General features: G+C 40.8%; 1 protein-coding gene across 1 annotated transcript in view; it reads left to right on the top strand.

The window, feature by feature from the left end:
- The first annotated feature begins 2111 nt into the window (after nucleotides 1-2111).
- Nucleotides 2112-20500, top strand: part of PDE7A (phosphodiesterase 7A) — a 108245-nt gene continuing 89856 nt past the window's right edge. Inside the window, exon 1 of the mRNA XM_082601027.1 lies at nucleotides 2112-2318. Within this exon, the coding sequence (XP_082457153.1) occupies nucleotides 2181-2318 (138 nt within the window). The 5' untranslated portion in view covers nucleotides 2112-2180. The remainder of the gene's footprint in view (nucleotides 2319-20500) is intronic.

Consider the following 20500-nt stretch of genomic DNA (forward strand, 5'->3'; position numbering starts at 1 on the left):
ACAAAAACAATAAGGGACTAAAAATAAATGCATGCATACACAGCTGGGGCAAATTATGAACAAGATACAAAAAGACCAAAAACCCACCTGCCACTTCTGAAGTGTCCAGAGCAAAAGCAGGGTACTGTGCAGGATCCCTGCACACAACACCGTCAAAGGGGTGGGTAGACTACCTAAGCCACCCCCCCAGCACGACCCCAGGATCCTCCCCTCCCTCACCCCATCTAAGGGACCAGCTCAGGACCTCCCCCTCCCCCTGCCCGCCCAGTTAGCAAGGGAACCTGTTATTTGTTTTCACTCCCTCCTGCAGTAGCAAGAGGCCCAATAAAGCCTTGCTTGAGCTTCCCGTCTGGCCTCTTAGTAATGAGTACAAGAACCCCGGTTGGTAACAGTTGCGCTGAAGGGAAGCTTACCATCTAGTGAAGACAAAAACCACATTGGAAGTGATATCCTTTTAATAGTAGAAAGCAGACAAGTAGAAAAATGCCCACGAGAAGGTAGAAAGTTTTAAGTGATATAAAAGAAACAGATGTCATGGAAAGACGATAAAAGGTCTTGTAGACGTCTGCTGATTTATGGGATCAAGAGCACATGTTACCTGATCTTATCGGTACTGGCTATGCAGTACTTTCAGAGACCTGCCACCTTGCCAGTGGCTGGTCATAGCACAGAAGTGGAAGCTTGGGTGACCTGAAAGCAGAGCCAAATCAACAATTTTGCCAGCAGGGGAAAGCTGGTTCAGGCTGACGTCCCAGAGGCTGGAATGCACTTGAAACAAAGGGTTGCAGCTGAAAAGCTTTGATGGTTTGGGAAGAAATGTGACAAAATGAACCTGCAGTTTACAAAGCATGTCAAGAGTTATTTTCTCCTGCCTGCTACAAAATCAAAGCCAAGAAACGAAAACACTTTTGGTAAAAGGGCATGCAGTCTCCTTTCCCCCTCTGGCTTCTCATTTTCATCCTTCCCTTATATTCTCCAGTGCATACTCTCACTTCTTCTTTCTCAGTCTCGGTGTTCCCTCCCCACCCCTCGCCCCCTCCCCACGCCCGCGCTCTCGGCTCAGCTCTTGGCCCCTCCGCCTGGGACGGCCCCGGGACCGCACCTGCCAGGGGAGCGCCCAGCCCGACCCCGTCGGGGGACTGGCAGTGACGTAGCGGGGAGGACGGTGCCCGCGCGGCCCGCTGACGTCACTGCCGCAGCGGTCCCGAGCGAAGCCCAAGAATGGGAATTCGAGGAGGGAAACCCGGCGGTGACCCCGCGGTCGCGGCTGATCGCAGCGAGTGGGCCGCGTGCTTTGGGTTTTTGGAGCCGAAAAGCCGGAACCGCGCCTCTAGTGTAGGCTGAGCCCACCCCACACTCTCAGCGCGCCCGAACGCCAGAGTTTAGCGATAAGGGGAATGTCCCCAAACGGTGGGGCCTCGTGCGCACGCGCCTTGGCTGGGGGGCCTGCAGGACGAGGATTGGTGGGGGAGGAGGGCAGCGTGAAGCGAGTGAGGACGGTGACTGAGCTCCAAGGTGCGGCACAGGAGGAGGGCGGCGCAACCCCTCCGCTGCTAGCCGGTCTCCCTGGACGCTGCGGCGGCGCGGGGCCTGCGGCGCAGCGTCGTGACGTCACGGTGGCGGCGGCGGTGGTTGGCCCAGGGTCCGCGGCTGCAAAGTGTGAATTACGCCGGGCTCGCGCTGGCGGCGGAGTGAAGTCAGGCTCCGGGGGAGGGGAGGGGAGGGGCAGGACCGCGGCGGCGGCCGGAGCTGGTGGCTGCACCCGAGCCCCGCGCGCTCTGGGGTCTCGCTGCTGGCTCCAGCAGTCTTTTCTTGCACCGCTTTGCTCTGTCCTTGCTCCGCTCCTGCGCCGCTGGCCCCGGACCCTCTCCTCTCGGCCGAAGAGCCTGGCGGCGCCGGGGTTCCCCCTCCCACTTGGCTCGTGCTGCCCCCGCTTGCACCCCGGAGCCGGGCGCGTGCTGCTCTTCGTAACCGTCGCCGCCGCAGCGCCTTGCCGCCGGCAACCCGGGTGGAGTGTTGGGGTGGGGGAGGCGTGAGCGCGGCTTCCCCGCCCGGGGTCGACGCCCGCCCGCCCTGCCCCCGCCTCGGCCCGGCGCCCCCGAGCCGCGGCCCCTTCCCAGTGCAGGGGCCGGCGGCCGCGGCAGGGCGGGCGCCGCGCGGGGGCAGGGCGGGCGTATTCAATGGAAGTATGTTACCAGCTGCCGGTGCTGCCCCTGGACAGGCCGGTCCCCCAGCACGTCCTCAGCCGCCGAGGGGCCATCAGCTTCAGCTCCAGCTCCGCGCTCTTCGGCTGCCCCAATCCCCGGCAGCTCTCACAGGTAAGCGCCGCCGCCGCCGGGGGCCCACGCCTGGGGGCTTCTCTTTTGTTTCCCCCCTCCCACCTGGCTTCACCTCCGCGACCCCTACTCCCCAGTCCTCGCCGTTCACCCCAGGTCCACTACTGCCCATTGTTCGGGGATTCCTAGTCTGGCCCCTCGATTCGAGAGCCTTTTCCTTGACCCTCGGGGCTTCAGCTCCCCGGCCTGCTCAAGCTTGGACCCGGGTGGACTCTGGGAGCCCTGCAGACCCTTCCCAGGCCCGCCCCCCTCCGTGCTCAGCGGCTTAAGACTCAGGAATGACTTCGTCTTCCTCCCTTTCTCGACGTCTCGGTCTGGAAGTTGGGACTCTCTTCGTCGGCGGTGGTCCTGGGCACACCTGGCCACCCTCACGCCCACACACCTGTGCTGGGTGCGCGCCTCGCCTCCCGCAGCTCCCGCGCGCCCTGCGGTGCTCGGACGGTCCTGCGGTCCTCCGAACAATAGGCCGATTCCCAGTTGCTCTTTCCCCCGACTCCTTCGATGATGTGGATGGACCCTAAGTGGTATCGGTCTCTAGAGTGCTTCCTCGAAGCTTCGGTTTTCGTAAAGTTGATAGCCAGGAATCAGTTTTGTTTTTAATTTGATAAGGAGGTTTTAAGAGAAAAACTACTGATGGAGCACTCCCAGGAAGACTTTGTTTTGAATGGGCCAATACCGGTTGCCCCTGAGAATTTCGTGTTTTGTTTTTTCTATGGTGATGCTGTTGGCCCAGCTTCTACTTCTGGCTGATTTTGATTGCCGGATTTAAAATAAGGAGGTTAAAAGAATTTTGTTTTGTTTACATTTGAACTGAGTGAGTGCCCTCCATTTCTGCTGCCAGAACGTCACATGTTCACGATCACTTTTTAAATCACGTATATTTATTTTTCCTGTTGATTAATATTAGCTTATTTTATGGGGGTATATGTTTTTCTCTCCTATTATATTGTAAATATCTTGAGCCAGGTCTGTATTTCTTTTGGTTTTTACTGGTAATGTGGATAGCACCCGATAGAGATTTACTTACAGTAGGTGTGTCCAGTAAATATTTGCCATTTGCTTCTTTGCCTAAATTGTTTGTAGAGAGAGAGCAGTAGCCTATATTTGGGTTTCTCTGTGAATTGGTTTTATTTAAAATCAGACTTCTTTCGCAGGACAAGGTGGTATGCTAATGAGGTCAGAGCCAACTTGTAAAGATTACTATAATATTAAGTGACATCTAAAAATAATGCTACATAGTTACTTTTAAAGTTAGGTCCGTGATCTGCCTTTACAGTACTGCTTAAAGCATTTTCAGGTTCCAAATTTAATACTGAAGAGATACTAATGCATTAAAAAGGTTTTTAATGGTAGTAACTTTTTCATTTCTTATATCAGCAGCACATGACTAATACCCATTTCCGGTTCAGTCTAAATAATCAAGGCAATCAGCACTCATTTGTAAAATTATAAAATGTGAATAAAGTTACTTGTGCATCCCAAGGAGAAAATGAGATGGGAGATTCCAAGCTAGTTAAAACAAGTTACGGCTGATGCCAGGGAGTTTACCTGATGTCTTAATTAATCCACAGAGACCAGCTTTAAGCTCCATTCCTTCTTGACTCATTTCCTAGCCTTAGATTTAAATGGGTAATGGAATTTAAAAAATATGATTGGCAGATAAAGCAAATATTGTATAGTCACACCATACTTACTATTAAAACTTAAAAGAAATTGTACCCCAAAGTGAAGTGTATAGAAACTTCTGAAAACTTGGACAGAAGTTTTCCTGAACTAACACTTTTTTTAAATTAGCGATGCACAATATTAAAATGACAGTAAACTTACCATGATGCTGAATGGGTATATTTATCATTATCAAGACTTTGATTATCATTTAATACTAAAACATATGTCATAGTGATTTCTTTAGGGCCAGATGGGAATTTGTAATAGACTGAAAAAGAGGTAGAAAATCTTGGAATCTTACTCAGAGCTGTATAAAGTAAATATTTGGTTAAATCAAAAGCTTTCTTTACCCTTGAATCTTCAGTTTCTAAGTCTTAAGCTACAGGAATTATAAAAAGTTTGGGTGGTTTTATAGTTTCATTTAAAAGACTTCAAGAAATCTGTTTTTCTTTTTCTTTTTTTTTCCTTAGGCACTAAGTAGAACAGTTATTTATATTAGAGTACTTGTATTTTAAAATATGTTCACAACTAGCAGTCTTTTCAATTTTCATTGTAATATGGGAGGCCAGTTCTTAGTAGGGACTTAGTAAAGTTGGTTGAATGAGCGAGTGGCTAATGAAGTTATCTCTGACCGAGCATCCGTTGAAAGTAGGACATCAACGAAAGGACTTTCATCCAGGTATAGCAGTAACTCTTTTATCCAAAACTTGGCTCTCCAGACTTTAACAGATTCAGGAAGTAAGCGAAGACTCTGAGCAACCAAAGTAGATTTGGAGATCCTCTCAAAGCCAGTGTGTTTTAGGCAAAATTCTGACGAACTCGTTTTCCAAGTAGCAGCAGATTTGAAGGGGGGTGGGAGGCTGCTAGAGTCAGGTTCACACTGACAGCAGCAAAAGTTGACAGCTGACGCACCAAAAGCTCGGGGTCAAAAGAAACGCCCTTCAAAGCCAAAAGCTTTTTAAAAGGACATAAAGTTTGGCATCTTGAGTGTTATACAACACAGTCATGTTTTTGACATTAGTCAAAATAGCATTTAATGGAGTCTGTTTTTAAAAGTTGAAAGATTTGTGCTGTTTAAAAAAAACCTCCATGCCGAACAGTTTAAGCGTTGATGTTTAAATGGACAAGCCCGAGTTATCTGGAAAATTCATTTATGTGGAGCACCAACTCTCCCAAGGATGCCAAGTAAATGAAGCATTAACTTTTTGTTTTAAATCAGGTCATGTACTACTTTCTCAAATGGTTAATACAAATTTTTTAATTATTTGAAAAATAAGGATAACAGAAGATGATTGATGATTGTTTTCACCATTTTGGGGATACCTGTTGTTGATAGTTGAGTATAAAAACATTTATCTGGCAAAATACGTTTCTTATTTGGAAAAAAAATACTGTGAGAGCAGAAATTATCTTGTTCACCGCTGTGGTCACAGTGCTTTGCATAGGTAGGTGCTTATTAAGCATGGAAATTGAGTTAGTGTATTGATAGCATGCCAAAACACCGCACCTGGGCTTATTTCAGTCAGATTTCCTATGCACTGGAAACAAATCTTATTTGGGTTAGAAATCTGAGGTTTAATTTTTTAAATTTAACATAAATCTATGATATGTATTATTACTGAACAAAATTTTGGGATCTAACATGTAAACATGTGCTTTTAATACCATAATAAGCTAAATTTGATTTCTAATTTAGCACCTGTATCTTTTTTCTTAAATAGACTTGATTTTTTAGAGCAGTTTTAGATTCACAGCACTGTTGAGTGGAACCCGCAGAGATTTCCCTCACCTGGAACATGCGTAGCTTCCCCATCATCAGTATCCCCAACGTGAGCAGTACATGAACCTCCCTAACACATCAGTATCACCCAGAGTCCATAGTTTACCACAGCGTTCATTCTTGGTGTCTTTTTTTTTTAATCCAGAAACTATTCCACAAATATTTACTGAACACTTCTGTGAACGAGGCTCCTTGTGTTAGGTGCTGAGAAAATGTAAAGAATTAGTAGTTTAAAAAAAAAATCACTTGGGAGCCTGCCAGCCTAACCAAGGTTTTCTTTGAAGCATTGCCTTCCTGATTCATAAACAGTTTTCACCTGTAGTCACAGTCCACACCTCTGTTGTCTTTGGTAATGTTCTAAGTATATGACAAATTATCGAGGTCCTGTATGTGCCAGAACAGTTCAGAGCCCCTTGGATAAAAGTTGGTTTCTCCTTGACAAAGCTCACAGGATTGTGGTGGGGGAAATGGTATGCTTATATGTGATGTAATTTTTGTACTGGGGTTATCAAGCTGTAATGAGGCTACAAGAAGGTATACCTGAATTTCCTGGGTAAATCAGGGGAAGCCTCACGTGGTAGTTGAGCCTTAGGGTAAGGCCTGCAGGTTAAGAAGATGTTTCTGGGTCAATGGGTGCATGTAGGGGAGGAGGAGAGAGGAGGCGCAGGTAGCTATGTAGATCAGCACCATCAAAAGAAGTTTTTGTGATGATGGAAATGTTCTCTGCAGTACCTAAGATAATAGTCACTGGCCACATAGCTAGGTGAGCCCTTGAAATATGACTAGTTTTGACTGAGGGATTGAATTTTAAATACAGTTTTGTTTAACTAGCTCCATATGGCTAGCGGCTACTGTATTGGCAGAGCAGGTGTGTGGTGTGCTTAATGATGGGTAGTAGTGATGTCATGTTGATCTGTCCGTAGCACATTCTCCGGATGCGGAACATGAGAGCTACTTTCAGGTTGTTGCTGTTGGCTGCAAAACTTCATTTAATACCTTCATGCAAGTTTGATAAAGTCCTTAGAGTGGAAGCACTAGATTGGGCCGAGAGGTAGGAACACTTTTTGGCTTTCTAGAATCCTCTCTTCTTTTACAGTGCAAAGATGAATGAGCATATCGCTTTCACCTCCAGTCACATAGTCTTAAATTGTAATACTTATATGTTAAATGACCATTTTCTAAATAGTTTATAAACATTTATTCCGTAGATGTGCTGTGGTACACCGAGTTTGCTTCCACTTGCAGTACGCAAGGGTGTGCAGTTTCTCACCTGTTTTTTGTGCGTTTGCGTTACCTCTTCTGTGACATGCCATTTGCCTACCCTGTGCCTATTTACGGAGGCTGTTATGTATCTAATATCAGTTTGTAAATTGCATCTTTTCAAATATTGTTAACCACAGTTGTTGCCGTTTCACAAGCCTGCGTTTAGAAGCCAGTACATGGGTCGTGTGAACAGTGGTGAACGGGGGAGTGATTCTGTTCCTGACACCTTCCTCCCTGCCCACTCGCAAGACACTCCTTTGGTTGGGACCTTGGTTTCATTTTTCTGTTTTCAGAAATGCTTCGTATTTTGCTTTAAATTCAGGACTACCATATTTTGGGTTATACTTCAGAACAAATATGTATTTATACTATACTTCAAATAACATGCTCGAACATAATATTAATGTAAATTTATAGTGTATTTGGACTGCAGATTTGATTGTGGAGTAGGGTGTGCAAATGACTGGTTTATAAGTTGTCATCAGGAATACGTGTAGTCTGTGGGATGTGGATTGAGAGGTTTTAGACCTGTGTCCAGATTTCGGTGATTTGTTGCAACGCCTAGAGTTCTGTCAGTTGTACATACTGTCTACTCAAAAAAAATTTTTTAAACACAAATGTCCTGCGAGAGGTAAAATATTAAGCTCTTTGCAGGAGTTAGGAAGATTAGGGCGCCCACTTTGGGTGGAAAGAGGGAGAGGGAGGTACCGTCCATTCTCTTGGAGGCAGTTTGATAAGCCTTCTGCGAACACTTCAGTGTAAATTTCAACTCTTCCTTTCCCCTTCCCTCCTTCCCTCCTTTCCTCCCCCTCACTCCTTTTTTCCTTTTTCAGAAAGGATTACAGCAGTTTTAGAGAATTGACTTCTTTTCTGGGGATGGCTATAGAGACAGGCTTGGAAGAAGAGAGCTGAAGAAAGGGAAACGGACAGAGTTTAGCTTAACTCAGTTTTTGTCTGGGATCATTAATAGTCATAAAGACACCTAGGAAATTTAGATGGTAAAGAACCCTCATTGCATGCAGATCCTCTTAATGAATTTAATTTTTTTCTTTTTCTGTACTAAATACTGTGTGTATCACGTTTGTTGTGTGGCTATAAAATCTTTCTAATTTTGTTAGAAGTCTCTTGACTCAATATCTTTAGTGGAAGTTTTCTGGACATTCTTACATTCCCTTTGGCCACTCCAGAAAACTTCAACAATTAATTTTTAATCTTCTAATTTAAAAACAACTCAAAATATTTTTTTCTGGCTACAAATTGCTCATATTTTATGATTATTTTGAATTGGGAGACTATTAAGTGTATATTCTCTTCCACATTTAAATGGCCTGTTCTTGCCTGAAAATAAGGTAGACCATTAATTTTTACATTGTTGCCAAATATGCCTTTCAAAAGATTATTCACAAGTAAATGATACTTTGTGCATGGTTGCATTCAGGTGTAAGTGTTCACGCGATCAGTATGTGAGGAAAGGAATAAAAACTATATTTGTAGATGAGCCTTCTAATCTTGCGGAGCTTCATTTTGGCTGCTGGCAGGAAGCCTTCTGAAGGGATCTCTGCCACTGATCCTGTGGTTGACATCAGAGTCTCTCTTGCTTATAATTTTGGATTATTGCTCCATGCCTCCACCTGCTGGTAGGGATGGCTCTTCGTTTTCTGAAGATGATGGCTAGAGGGAGGAGAGGGCATAATTTGGGGAAGAAAAATTATTAATCAGATAACTAAATTTCGGCAAAACCTACTCTGTTTCTCGAAGTTTTGAGTAGACCAAACTCTAGCTCAGGACCATGTAAAGTACTTGGTAAACAGTGCTTAATAAAGATGCAGTAGTCTTGCTTCAGTATTAATTATAATTATTTGTTTCCATTTATTGAGGACCTCCTACATGCCAGATACTGTAATTGATGTTTTTAATCTTCACAAAAGATTGCTTTATGAGGTAATTGACAGTACTCTCATTTTCACCAAGGAGTGAGTAAACTGAGCTTAGAGACATTAAATCCCATTTTTACCAAGAAGTAAGTAAACTGAGCTTACAGGCAAGTTAACTCGCTTGTCTGAGGCATCAGGCATGATCTTGGAGAAGAGCCTGTCGTGTTCCACACCCTTACCTTCAAACTGGTCTCCCTCATTGGTGAAGGTGAGTGGAATATAGTTAGACTTTTAGGTTTACGGATTATAGATTTTGTTGGTTCATGGATCTTGATAAAGAAAACAAATTTGACGATTTGAGACGATTATTTGAAATGATAACCTTTGCTCTGGTCTTTTCAAACCATATCTGGACTATTTTGTTCTAGATGCCATGTTCTAGGAGGAGATGATTAAGCTAAATCAGACTCTGAAGATAGTGACCAGGGTGGTGAGGTGATTTGAAAACTGTATTGTTTGACAGGTGACTGAAGAAATTGGAGACATTTAGTCTGGAGAAAAAAGACTCAGGTTTTGGGCCAGGAGGGGTGGGAATGGAGGTGGGGAATGCTTGGTGAGAGATGGTGGAGCATTGCTGTCTTCCAGTGTTTGAGGGATTGCCATGTGAGTGAGAGGGAGGAGGAGAGGATTAACTTAGATTTTGATTGGTTGTGTGTTCTTGATTGCTGTAGCCTTTTCCTACTCTGTGAGGTCAGTTGCTAATATACAGGAAGAGATCCAAGCTTAAAGTTGTCACTTGTCCAAGGCCACACAACTAGGTACTGGAAATGGATTAAACTCTGGGTCATTCTGACCCTAAAGCCCATGCATTCTCTTCTACTTCCTCTTACTGCATGGAAAAAGGATGTTATCTCAGAGGGTAGATAAGTACCAATAGGTAGAAACAATAGAAATAGAAAGGGAGATCTTGTGTTTAAGCACACTAGTAATAAAAGAAATGCAGGTTAAAAGAATGATACTGATTTTTGCTTTCAGATTGACAAATTAAAAAAAAAAATAAGTGTATAGCTTGAAGATTATACTCATGTAATGCTAGTAGGAGTCTAATTGTTTTACGTTTTCTGAAAAGTAATTTAGCAATTGAATAAAAAAATTAATACTTAGAAAATTAATACTTTTGCCTGATAATTTACTTTTGGGTATCTGTCCTGAGCAAATAACTAGAAATGTAGATAAAGATTAATGATCTTCAAGGACATTCATCATGTATTTATCACTGAAAAATTGAAAACAAATAATTTATAAATGGTTAAATTAACTATAGTATTTCTTATTGTGAGTATGTGGTATTTATTTTTATATTGTGTGACCACTAAAATGCATTGAAGAATTTAAAGTATGTATAGTGTAAATAGTTTACAAAAGGCTAAATAAATTTTAGTATTTTCTACTATTTCTGTATTGTGTACCCACTAAAATACTTGGAAGAATTTGAAGAATATTTAATTGCATGAAGAATTGCTTACAACATTAAGCTAGCAAACAAACAAACAAAAAAACCTCAGGGTATTTACAGATTTATCCCGATTTTGTTTAAAAATAAATCATAAAATATATACATATTCACATACTGTGCATGATTGCAGAAGGAAAAAAAGCCAATATATATCCCAAAATGCTAACTGAAGCCATCTGTGGATGCTGAAATTATAAGTAATTTTAAACTTTTTGTTTAGAATTTTGTGTAATTTTACGTGTTCTTCTTTTAACATGAATCTCTGTTTTAACTACAATAATCCTAGAAAAAGTCAAACAAGTTGTATTTGGGCCCAGATCTCTGACAGAGATGTCCAGAGAGGAAGTACACTGCCTCATGAGATTAAAAATTCCCAAAAGATACTTGGATGAGGTTCCTGTCAAGGGGTTTGACTTTTCTGGTTCTGTCTGACTTCATGATTCTATAATTCTTTGCGTAACTCAGCTGTATGCATGACAGGTATTTTTGTATAGCTCTGATAATGATAAAGTAGCTTCACTCTCCATGGGAGATGTTGGGAAGTAAATTTAAGTGCAGTTATTGTTTTAAAGAAGAGTTGTTTGATGACAGCACGTGAAGAGATCTTGAACAATGGCAGTGGTGGAAGGAATAGAGATAGGAAGTCAGGAGTTAGGTCCTCGGAACTGATTTGATTTGAGAGGCTAAAAACAAACAAACAAAAAACTTCACCTTTTAAATTTGGGAGACCAGGTAGATCATGAAGCTAGTAATAAAAATACAAAAGGAAGAAAAGGCAGGTTTTATTTTTCTTCTTTTCCTCTTTTGTGTGTGTGTGTGGAGGATCGGGGGAGGGTGGTGGAGTACATTATAAGTTTACTTTTTAAATATGTTGAGTTCAGGTGTCTGGGAGCCCTCCAGGTTGGGGTGTCCAGTAGGCAGTATCTTAGGACGAAGGTTAAGACTAATGACATATTTTGACTTCTACTACAAGGGTTTTCGAACATTTTTTGCTCACATATCTCTTTGAAAAACTAGGGGAAAAACCCACAAAAAACTGGATACCTTCTTACATATCTAGAATTTTTCTTCCAAGTGTATTTGTAAATGATGTAGATTTTGGTGTATTATTTAAATTACAGTTTTAAATACATCCAGGGGAATTTTTAAAATTTGATATCCCCATCATCTGTTTTAATAAAACATGAACAAGCTCTTAATTTTAACAGAATCTTTACATCCCTTATTTTTCTCTTTGAACTCATTTCTGTTTGACAGTCTCTGCATATTCTTATCCTAATGTATTCTTTTATACTTGAAAGCATTTTATCAATCACAGTGTCATACTTTTCTACAAAAGTAAATTCATTCATTAACTTAGTAGATGGAAATAGAAAGTACTTAAGCAGTGTCACCCAGTTCTTCTGAGTTCTGTGCAAAAACAGTTATAATTTAAAACATTTGAAATTTCCTGTGTCTGTAAGGCTGTATCAGATTTATTTTGGATTGAGTTACCAATACAGTCATAACCAGTAGACAATCAAAACAACATGTGAGTTATTAAATTTAATAAGTATTAAATAGTAAAAATTTAATTGGAAATGCATTTTGTTTATTTTAAATCATTTAGAAATCTATTTTATCCATTTATAAGTATTATTAGAAAAGATGAGGTTCTGCACCGATTCTCTTCCTTTTTTACTTTAAAGTATTGAGAAATCTTGTCCACAAATTTAGTAGATGGTAATAAAAAGTGCTTTATTTTAGCAGTATCACCCATTCTTTTGGGTTGACAGCAAAGTGATCCACAATCAAAAATACCTTTAAGGCTTTCTCAAGTAGCAAATGGATTTGGTTCTCCTTCCATTTTCATGGAAATAGGAGCTGGTGACCACTTGATTTGAAAAAAATTTGATACCCAGTCTGGAGAGCAATTAACTTTTTCAGCATTAATATTTGAAACTCTCCTTTTGGCTCCTCAGCTGTTGTTAGGCCCCAGCTCCACAGTAAGTTTCAGGACTTGTAGAGATTTATGTAGGGCAGAAGAGGAGAGGTGAAAGGGGAGAGGAGGTAAATGAAAACTGACGTGTCAGTAGAATAGTTCTAGAAAATTGTACATATGGAAGTTGAAGACCTAGAAATCAATTCCCTTGAAACTCTCCATGCCCAGGTGCTCCTCAGGGTATGTATGCATGACCCAGTGTGTAGACCACTGTTTACTGTATTTCACCGTATTACCTTGTTGCTGTATTTTACTGTTCTCCATAGGCATACAGAAATAATACCTTACACATCAGGTTTTTTTTTTTCTTTTCCTGGTTTTGATTGCTCATAATCCTGGATCTCCATACTTAATCATTCTAGGCCTTCTTTAGGAATGGAATCAGAATATTAATGCTTGAAAGAGACCTTATAAGTAATTTAATTTATCTTCAACAGTTTGAAGATTTGGTTGTCGAGACTCAGAAAGGTCAGGATTTCTCCAAGATTACACAATTAGAAAGTGGAAAAATTAAAGCTGTAAACTTAGTTCTTCCAACTTTTAATCTGTTGCTTTTCTCACTATACCCCTACTTCCTTATAAAAGGATTGATATATAGGATTTCCGTAAGTAGCAGTCTTTCTTTACTGAACATTATTCCTTTGAGTAGCATTTGCTGATAGACCAGTGATTATTTGAAAAAGTTAAAGGACAAACACACTCAATTTTTAAAATGTCTGTGTTACTTCTACTTAAAGTATAGTCGGGTAAAGCAAAACCACTACTGAAAGTGTATTGGGCCTGTTACGAAGATATTTGTTAAAATGTGATTTATGTGTAACTCAGCAGGAATAACCTTTTGAAAAGGAACACATATTTCACCTGTATTTTAAAAATTAACAAGAATAAAACTTTATTTTTCCACTTTAGGGAATAAAAGAATTTTAGCAAGTAAAAGAATATTCTTGATATACAAAGAGCTCACTCTCTAAACCATTTATGTGTGTACTGTGTATGAAAGGATGAGTGGTAGAATTTTTTTTTTACTTCATTTTACTTTTTGCTTGAATTCTTCATAGTGCATATATATTTTAAGAAAAACAATGAAGTTATTGTGAAAAGCGAACTTTTTTTTAAGAGCAGTTTTAGTTTCACAGTAAAATTAAGAGGAATGTCAGAGATTTTCCATGTATCTCCTGTCCCTACACATGCTTAGCCTCCCCCATGATCAACTTCCCCCCAACAATGTGGTACGCTTGTTACAATTGATGAACCTAAATTGATATATCATAATCATGCAAATTCCATACTATGTATATACATTAGGGTTCACTCTTGGTGTTGTACAGTCTGTGAGCTTGGACAAATGTATAATGAAATGTATCCATCAGTACAGTATCATACAGAGAATTTTCACTACCCTAAAAATCCTCTGTGCTCCACCTAATTATCTCTACCCCTCAATTCCCAACAACCACTGAATGTTTTTACTCTCTCTCTAGTTTTCCCTTTTCCAGAATGTCACATAATTGGATTCATATAGTCCTCTGCCTTCAGGATGGTGTCTTTCACTTTGTAATGTGCATTTAAGGTTCCTCCTTGTTTTTTCATGGCTTGGTAACTCATTTCTTTTTAGCACTGAATACTATTTCATTGTCTGGATGTATCACAGTTTATTTATCCATTCATCTACTGAAGGACATCTTAATTGGCTTCCAGGTTTTGGCACCATGAATAATGCTGCTACAAACATCTGCTGGTTTTTTGTGTGGACATAAGTTTTCAACTCCTTTGGGTAAATACCAAAGGAGTGTGATTGTAGGATCATATGGGTAAAAGTATATTTAGTTTTGTAAGAAAATGCCAAACTATCTTCAAAGTGGCTGTACCTCTTTGCATTCCCACCAGCAGTGAATGAGAATTCCTGTTGTTCCACATCATCACCAACATCTAGTATTGTCAGTGGTCTGGATTTTAGCCATTCTAATAGGTGTGTAGTGATAGCTCATTGTTTTAATTTGCATTTCCCTGATGACATCTTTTCACATGCTTTTTGCTATCTGTATACCTTCTTCAGTGAAATGTCTCTTAAAGGTCTTTGGCCCATTTTTAACTGAGTTGTTTTCTTATTGTTGAATTTTAAGAGTTCTTTATATATTTTGGATAATAGGCCTTTATCAGATGTCTCCTTTGCAAATATTTTCTCCCAGTGCATGGCTTGTCTTCTCATTCTCTTGACATTGTCTTTTGTAGAGCAGAAGTTTCAACTTATCAGTTTTGATTTTTTTTTTTTTTTTTTTGGTGGACTGTGTCTTTGGTGCTTTATCTAAAAAGTCATCACCATACCCAAGGTCATCTAGATTTTTTTCCTGTGTTTTCTTCTAAGAGTTCTATAGTTTTGTATTTTATATTTAGGTCTATGATTTGTTTTGAGTTAATTTTTTTTAATTTATTGGAGTATAGTTGCTTTCCAGTGTTGTGTTAGTTTCTACTGTAAACCAAAGTGAATCAGCTATACGAGTACATATATCTCCTCTTTTTTGGGTTTCCTTCCCATTTAGGTCACCACAGAGCATCAAGTAGAGTTCCCTGAGCTATACAGCAGGTTCTCATTAGTTAGCTACGTTTTGGGTTAATTTTTGTGAAGAGTGTAAAGTCTGTATCTAGGTTCATTTTTGCATGAGGATGTCCTGTTGTTCCAGCACCATTTGTTGAAGAGACTATCTTTGCTTCAGACTATCTTTGTTCTGTTGTCAAAGATCAATTAACTGTACTTCTGTGGCTCTATTTCTGGACTCTCCATTCTGTTCCATTGATCTATTTGTCTATTCTTTCATCAGTACCACACTCTGTAGATTATTGTAGCTTCATAGTCTGGAAGTCGGGTAGTGTCAGTCCTCTGACTTTGGTCTTCTTCTTCAATATTGAGTTGGCTATTCTCAGATTTTTGCCTCTCCATATAAACTTTAGGATCAGTTTGTCGATATCCCCCAAGATAACTTGCTAGGGGAATTTCCTGGCAGTCCAGTGGTTAGGACTCTGTGTTCTCACTGCTGAGGGCCTGGGTTCGATTCCTGGTCGGGGAACTAAGATCCCACATGCCTCATGGTGCAGCACCCCCCCCCCCAAAAAAAAGATAACTTGCTGGGATTTTTGATTGGGATTCCATTGAATCTGTAGATCATGTTGTGAAGAACTGACATTTTGACAATATTGAGTCATCCTATCCATGAACGTGGAATGTCTCTCCATTTATTTAGTTGTTTGATTTGGTTCATCCAAGTTTTATAGTTTTCCTCCTATAGATCTTGTACACATTTATACCTAAATATTTCATTTTGCGGGGTGCTGATGTAAATGGAATTGTGTTTTTAATTTTAAATTGTAGTTGTTCATTGCTGGTATATAGGAAAGCGATTGACTCTGTATATTACCCTTGCACCCAGCAACCTAGCTGTAATAACTCATTAGTTCCAGGAGTTTTTTTGTCTATTTTTTTCCAATTTTTCTACATAAATGATCATGTGATCTGTGAACAAAGAGAGTTTTACGTCTTCCTTTCTAATCAATATACCTTTTATTTCCTTTTATTGTCTTATTGCATTAGCAAGGATTTCCGGTATGATGTTGAAAAGGAGTGGTGAGTGGCCTTAGTCCTTGAAGGATTCTTTACTTTTAACAGGGCAATATAATAAGATCTATAGGAAAAAAATTAAGACTACTCAGCAGAAGGTTAGCAGAAGACTCACTCAGTTCCAGGAAGAAATACAAATGTAGGAAAACAGGTTCAGCCTTGCTAGTAATAAAGGAAATGCAAAATAAAATAAATTTTTAAAATTTGGGGGGTGGGGGAAACATTTTCTTACTGGCAAAGACTGGCAAAACCCAATCTTAGGGCTTCCCTGGTGGCGCAGTGGTTGAGAGTCCGCCTGCTGATGCAGGGGACATGGGTTTGTGCCCCGGTCTGGGAAGATCCCACATGCCGCGGAGCGGCTAGGCCCATGAGCCATGGACGCTGAGCCTGCGCATCCGGAGCCTGTTGCTCCGCAACGGGAGAGGCCACAACAGTGAGAGGCGCGCGTACCGCAAAAACAAACAAACAAACAAACAAAACACCAATCTTAGCAGGGTGTGAGGAAACAGGGTCTTTTTTTGTTTGTTTTTTTTTAATATATTTATTTATTTATTTATTTTTGGCTGTGTTGGGTCTTCCTTGCTGCACGCTGGCTTTCTCTAATTGCAGTGAGCGGGGGCTACTCTTTGTTGTGGTGCACGGGCTTCTCCTTGCAGTGGCTTCTCTTGTTGTGGAGCACAGGCTCTAGGCACGTGGGCTTCAGTAGTTGTGGCACGCAAGCTCTAGAGCGCAGGCTCAGTAGTTGTGGCGCATGGGCTTATTAGCTCCACAGCATGTGGGATCTTCCTGGACCAGGGCTAGAACTCGTGTCTTCTGCATTGGCAGGCAGATTCCCAACCACTGTGCCACAAGGGAAGTCCTGAAAATAGGTATTTTTATAAGTGGAGCTGAGAGCATCATTTGATTCAGTCTTTTGGGAATACAGTAGGTCTTTACAAATCAAAATTTTAAATGTGAATACTATCCTTTCTGCAGTCCTATAATTTATCCAAAGGGACAGTTAGAACAATTTGCTAAGATACATGTGCATAGATTTTTGGCAACAATTTGCAATATTGATAACGATGGATGTTTAGGTTATTTCAGTGCTCATCATTGGATATTGTTAAAATACGGTGTTTTAATTCAGTGTAAAACTCTATATCCAGTAAAATGATGCCAGAGATCCATATTTGTCTTGGAAAGGTATACATAACAGTTTGAATGGGGAAAATTTTAGCTGAAAAGTGGCATGTATGTATTAGCCTGTTGATTTAACTTTCTATGTAATATCTGTATTTGTCAATTTGCCAAATTTTTTTCCAGAAAGGTGACCCCAATTTACATTTCCATGAGCAGCACATGAGTGCCTTTTCATGCCTTTTCAATATTTTTGGTTTCCACTTCTTGGATTTTTCTTGATATTAAACTTGGAATATATGTTTATTAGTTACCTAGTAACTATCTTGGAATTGTCTATATCCATTGTTTATTTTTCTATTGGCAGCTTAGTATATTTTAAATCAGTTTTTAAATTTTATATTGATAATGAAAATTTTGTCATATTTGTGGCAAAGTTCCACCTTTTTGACTTATTTTTATTTTTTTAATTTATTTATTTTTGGCTGCATTGGGTCTTCATTGCTGTGCGTGGGCTTTCTCTAGTTGCGGTGAGCAGGGGCTACTCTTTGTTGTGGTGTGCGGGCTTCTCATTGCGGTGGCTTCTCCTGTTGCGGAGCACGGGCTCTAGGCGCGCGGGCTTCAGTAGTTGTGGCACGTAGGCTCAGTAGTTTTGGCTTAACTGCTCTGCGGCATGTGGGATTCTCCTGGACCAGGGCTCGAACCCATGTCCTCTGCATTGGCAGGTGGATTCCTAACCTCTGTGCCATCAGGAAAGTCCCTTGACCTATTTTTAATAAAATGATGTTCTACCTGTACTGCTAAGCCTTTATCTAGTAAGTCTTATCTCTTTAATGATGTAGTCATCAGAGGGAATTTTTGTTAATAAAAGTTTTCAGCATTTTAAATTCTTCCACACAAACTTTTTGTCTTCAGCGTACTAATTTGATAAAGATCTTTTTCATTTTAATAAGTTGTACGGATTGTCAATAACAAATTATAGCGAATTATCTCTTTGTATTTTAAATATATTGTAAAAGAAAGGTGACATAAGTACTTTTCCAGAATAGAACCAAGAATGTGAAATTGAAGGAAAAATTTTATGCTTGGAAAATATATTGAAAATGAATGACTTGAGAACTTCTGAATGTACTTTCTAAGCATTCTTACCACTAAAGCAATTGGCATGTAACCTCTCACCCTCCTGCAGACATTTTTAATTTTGTGATAGTAACTCAAATTTTGTAGTAAGAAAAATGGAAAGTAGGACCCATTTTACATGGCTTTTCTAAAATCTCTAAAATTTTAGAGAGAATTTATGTCTTAAAAACATTTAAGAGGATTTTTAATGGCTTATAATATTAACATAAAAGAGGACAATTTGAAGATAAAAGCAAAAACATAGATTACCTGCAGTGTGTAGAGTGAACATTTTCATTTTTCTTTCATCCCAGTGAAAATCTCCAAATTCATTTTCAGAGAAAAACTTTCCAGAAGTAACTTCAAGAATTTTTTGTGGTTGGCCTCAGTTCATTTCCATTTGAGGTGTAGTTTTAGTAACTTTTTCAAGGCTTTCCACATTTATTTCCCCATCAGTGGTGGTTTTTAATTTCCTTTTTGTCATGTTTTTGTTTGGTTAAGTCCCTTAGAGCAGTATTCAAGAGGGCTGTGCAAGAAAAGCCATTGAAGATGTAAAAATAAAATTTTAGAATGTTTATTTATGTTTATTTTTAACCTTATTGTTTCAGATCCTAATTTTATTTATGTTACATGGAGTACATAAAATTATATGTATCTAATTCAAAAATAAATGCATTACAAGTTTGGAGACTATCAGAGAATCTATTGATTGTAATGTATTTCTCACATGCACGTGTGTGCATGCACACACACACACGCATACACACACACAGGTCATGCAGGAACATACACAACATTTCAAAGGGTTCTTGGAGTCCGTCCATCATACCTCTAGAATACTCGCGTTCCTGTTTAACCATAACCTGCCTTGCCTCCTGAGTGCACTTAGCCGCAGCTCTTTGTCTACTGATTTATTTAATTTTATTAACCAACTCTGATTTCCATCCTTAAGGTTCCAGCCGAGGGTTAACTCTTAGAAGAGCCACCTTGTGTACCTATCTGTCCTGATTTCAGTTTGGTTAAACTATGAGCTCCTTAAGAGTGGTCACTGTTTATTTAGCTCTCTTCAGCCCAGTGCTTCATACAAAGTAGATATTTAGCAAATGAAGAGCGTGCGTCAAACCTTTATGAAGTCCTGTCAGTGACCCATCCTACAGAGTCCAGCTTCCTGCTCTCCCCACACTCCCTCCTACTTCCCCCTTCCCGCGATGCCACCTCATACGCTGCTGCGGCAACAGTCATTTCTGTCTTAAGGGATCTTATGCCATCTCAAGGTGGCCACTCTTAAGTCTTTGACAACTGAAGGATTTCTGGAGGGCCTCGAAGTGGTAGTAGTGTTCAGATCCCCTCATGTAAAACTGGTAAATGACATGGTCAGGATCAGGGCTGGGCTTTCAACCTTGAGGACTTTATAAAAGGTCTCTAGGGCTTCCCTGGTGGTGCAGTGGTTAAGAATCCGCCTACCAATGCAGGGGACACGGGTTCGAGCCCTGGTCCGGGAAGATCCTACATGCCACGGAGCAACTAAGCCCGTGTGCCACAACTACTGAGCCTGCGCTCTAGAGCCCGTGAGCCACAACTACTGAGCCCCCGTGCTACAACTACTGAAGCCCACGCACCTAGAGCCCGTGCTCCCCAACAAGAGAAGCCATGGAAATGAGAAGCCCGCGCACCACAACAAAGAGTAGCCCCCGCTCGCTGCAATTAGAGAAAGCCAGCGCGTAGCAACAAAGACCCAACACAGCCAATAAATAAATAAAATAAATTACAAAAAAAAAAGTCCCTGGATTTCCCCTGGGGCTTTGGTTGTCTTAATGGATTATGAACCCTTGTTGTTGAGTAACCAGGTGATGACTATAGGTAACCCTTTTCTTCAGTACACTGTGGGATGTAGCCCCAGGTCAACACACCCTCTTTATTCTTTTTTTTTTAAAAATAAATTTATTTATGTATTTGTCTTTGGCTGCGTTGGGTCTTCATGGCTGCGCGCGGGCTTCCTCTATTTGCGGCGAGTGGGGGCTCCTCTTTGTTCTGGTGCACAGGCTTCTCATCGCGGTGGCTTCTCTTGTTGCGGAGCATGGGCTCCAGGTGCACGGGCTTCAGTAGTTGTGGCGCATGGGCCCAGTTGCTCCGCGGCATGTGGGATCTTCCCGGACCAGGGCCTGAACCCGTGTACCCTGCACTGGCAGGCAGATTCCCAACCACTGTGCCACCAGGGAAGCCCACCCCAT

The sequence above is a fragment of the Mesoplodon mirus genome (assembly GCF_964341445.2).
Source record: "Mesoplodon mirus genome assembly, chromosome: 16".
NCBI lineage: Eukaryota > Metazoa > Chordata > Mammalia > Artiodactyla > Ziphiidae > Mesoplodon > Mesoplodon mirus.